The sequence below is a fragment of the Alnus glutinosa genome, chromosome 14 (assembly GCF_958979055.1).
Source record: "Alnus glutinosa chromosome 14, dhAlnGlut1.1, whole genome shotgun sequence".
NCBI classification, from domain to species: domain Eukaryota; kingdom Viridiplantae; phylum Streptophyta; class Magnoliopsida; order Fagales; family Betulaceae; genus Alnus; species Alnus glutinosa.
Window position 1 is genome coordinate 22,275,499 of NC_084899.1, and position 3,924 is coordinate 22,279,422.

Here is a 3,924-nt window from a genome sequence, read left to right on the forward strand (position 1 = left end):
CTTTATTTTTTTTTTGGGTGTGTATCTATATATATATATATTGTGCATATATGCATCTATATATAAGGGGTACTTATGCAAGAAATTAAGCAAAAGAACAAAATCAATAGTGATTTTCTGATTTGTTGTTAGTGGGAAATCCTTTCTTGTTTTGGAGGTTACCATGATATATATGTTTTCCTGTTTAGGTTCCACCATATCAGCACTTTCATTAATATATAATCACCTCAAGTTATGGGACATATAAACAATCTGTTTAGTTTTGCAGTTTTCAATTGTGTGGAATGAAAAAAAGAAATTTCAAAACACATATAATAAAAACGTGACTTTTAAAAACACAATTAAGCATTTCGTAAAATTGTGGTTTGGCTTTTAAAATCGTACATTTTTAAAATGCACCATCACCCTGCTATTTGTGAAAAGAAACTGTGCCATTTTTTTCAAACATACTCCCAACTACAGGACGTTTTCCTTAATTTTGTTTAAAATTGCATTTTTAACATGAGAAATAAAGTAATAGAATTTACTTAAAAAAAAAAAAAACCTTATTTCTCCACGCCAAAACGCTAGTATGATACACTTTCCATTAATTCCTTCCCCCACTCAAAATTACCCTCATAATTATGAATCGTATGAAGCTTATGCTTCGTCTTAATTAATTGTGTTGCGCCTCAGCAACATAATTCTTGATATATATATATATATATATATATGTTTTGGTAATCGATCCAGAAAACGATGAAATCATTAATAATATTTAGTAGAATGCATTGTATGATGATATTTCGTTACCATAAATTCGAAAATAATTAATATCTAGCAAAATACCAGATAACACGTTAATGAGGATTAATTGCAGCAAATACTAATTTTTTATTTTTATTTTTTAAAAAAATCGCATCTATATAAATCTCAAAAAAATTGAAATCAAGAAGTAGAGATACTGAAATCCCTTCAAATAATATCGTAGATTACATCAGAAATTTCTTCCATCTATGTAAAATTTACGACATGATTGGTTACTACAAAAAAATGCAGTTTACTGACTTTTAAACAGTAACAGATTGTTTGCCACTTCGCAAAAAGTGGCACGTTACTAATAATTTTAGTCACGTGGCGAAGTTGACAGGTCACTAATTTTATTATTTAGTGACGTCTGAAATTTAGCGAAGTAGACACGTCTGAAATTTAGTGACGTGCCAAAGTTGTAACGCCACCAAGTAGTGACGTGACGATGTGAGACATGTTAGTAAATTTTACAAGTATTTTTAATTTTTAGAAAATATATTGAAATTGTAAAATTTAGTGACGTGGCAAAGTTGGCATGTCATTAAGAAAAATGATAGAAATACATCACTTTTACAACAAGTGTACAACAGCTTTCTCACATGGGGTGGGCCCCACACATTGTGGAGCCCACCCCATGTGAGATGGCTGTTGTACACTTGTTATAAAAGTGTTGTACGGGAATCAGTTCTCTATCAGTAATTAGTGACATGTCATAAATGATTAGTGACGTGTCATACAAGGCACGACCACTAATTAGTGACGTCACTTTTTGTTTTGGTCGTTCTTATAAGTATTTTTATTTTGGAGGGAATTTTCTCTCCAAAAATTGGGAAAAAAATAAAAAATAAAAAAAGAGTGACGCATTAAAGTTAGCACGTCACTAATTTTCGTCAACAATTGTTTTGTCTTTGTGTATATTTATTGTGCATATATAAGGGGTATTGATACATCAAATTCAAAGAACAATATAAAGTGATTAACGATTTGTGGTTGGTGGGAAATCCTTTCTTGTTTTGGAGTTTAGTGAGATTTTTTTCCATTTTTTGGGTTCCCCTTATATATCAATTTCTTGATTTGTGCTGATTAACAATATCAGCACTTTCATTAATACTCCCCTCAAGTTATAGCTAGGACACAAGACATATTGGAAATTTGTTTAGTTTAACGGTTTGAAAGCGTGCGGTTTGAGAAATAGTGATTTCAATGCACATAATGAAAACATGATTTTTGAATATCCAATTAAGTAGTTGGTAAAATTATGGTTCGGCCTTTAAAATTATTGTTTGGCTTTTAAAATTGTGCATTTTTAATAAAACACCCTTACCTACGATTTAAAAATAAGATTGTTTTGACCCGAAAAGTGGCCAAACCAGCTCAAAGCCAGACAAAATCGACCCAAAACAGGCTTAAAACATACCCAAAATGGGCCCATAACCGGCCCAAAACCCATCTTCAAAAGCGGTTATTTAACCACTGGTTATGTAGTCAATGACCGCTAACCGGCGGTTATAAAAATAACCGCCTACCCTCCACCTAGACGGTTAGCGGAGGCGGTTGGTGAAATATAATAACCGCTAGGCAGTTAGCGGTTAACAGTTTTTGCCAATAACCGCCGGTTATAACCACTTGTACACCTCTAGATCAAACCATGTAAAATTTTTTGTTCTTATTTTCTTTATTTTGGTTTGTCTCTAATTTCTTAAACAATTATGTTTTTTTTTAGTGGGAACCACAATTAATGTTCCAATTATGTGTAACAAATCATTACGAAAATATGAACACCCATAGTGAAATGATCACATTGGCGTGCTCTTGATCACACTATTGGCTTTCTTGAACATCTTAAACACCCTAATTAGTTGAATCTAAAAATTTCAGGATCAAGTAGACTATCAGTCAATCACGTCCTAATCTCGAAAGATATATATATATATATATATATATATAGATCGATGAGCTGGCATGCATGTATTCAGTTAGTTCAGTTAGTTCAGTTTTTTTCTGTTTTCTCGATCGATTAGGTAGCTGCTATTTGATTCATTTCTCTTTTGTATAAAGACAGATACTACTTTAACAAAGTAATACCAAGATCGATTTCAGATTCTTCTCTCTCGATCGATATCTTCTTTCTTTCATATTTCTGTTACTCTGTTTTACTTCATATCTGCGCATCAATGGAGAAAACTTTAACTGCTCTTGTTGTGGATGATGGCCTTGTAAATCAAATGATTCACCGCAGACTCTTGGACGCTCTAGGCATACAAAATCAGGTGGTGGGGAATGGCAAAGAAGCCGTTGATGTCCACTCTTCAGGAAAAAGCTTTGACCTGATTTTGATGGACAAGGATATGCCTGTCATGAATGGGATTGAGGTACGTACGTATATATGCTCCATCACTAAGGCATCAATGGAGAAAATCATGTAAATCATTTTGATGATAATTCTTTTTCCATACTTTATTAATTAACGACAGGCAACGAGAAAACTCCGCGCTATGGGGATTCGTAGTTTGATTGCGGGTGTATCGGCAGGCTCAGAAGAGCAAGAAAAACAAGAGTTCATAGAAGCAGGCCTGGATGACTATCAAGAGAAGCCTTTGTCTACCACTAAGCTCGCTTCAATCCTCCATAAGCTCAAAAAGGATGGTTGAACTACAAAGGAGACAATTCGCATTTTCTTGTAATTCTTTGTATGGTCAGCTCTCTTTCCTAGCATTTTCTTGTAATTTCGTGCGAACGTACTTTATTTCTGAAGAGAGAAAAAGCATGAGTTCTCTAACTCACCATGAACATGGAACCAAAATTGATGATTGGATAGTATGGAATCCCAAGGGTTAAAGATTTTCTTTTTCCTTTTGGGTCGTAGAGAAAAGGGATGAGTTCTATAAATAAAGTTTTAGATTCTTCTGTGCTGTGTTGGAAAATAGACAGTCACTTGATCACTTGAGATATTGCAGTAATCTACGTACTCCTAATTGCATGTAAAGGCCGGGCTCTTACCTAGTTGTGTTATATGTCAATTATATTTTTCTTGAAAATGCCCATTAGATAACCCAAGGCCGGGGTATGTAGACCAATCGGCTGGAATCACGTCTTATTAAGCGAAAGTCAATATTGTATATGCCAATTATAAAT

The 3,924-nt window shown here is 33.7% G+C and overlaps 1 protein-coding gene across 1 annotated transcript; it reads left to right on the top strand.

Moving 5' to 3' along the window:
* The first annotated feature begins 2,963 nt into the window (after positions 1-2,963).
* Positions 2,964-3,440, top strand: LOC133856821 (two-component response regulator 24-like). Its single transcript, XM_062291863.1, has 2 exons — positions 2,964-3,161; positions 3,264-3,440. The coding sequence occupies exons 1-2, from the start codon at positions 2,964-2,966 to the stop codon at positions 3,438-3,440; spliced, it is 375 nt and encodes a 124-aa protein (XP_062147847.1).
* Positions 3,441-3,924: the final 484 nt, after the last annotated feature.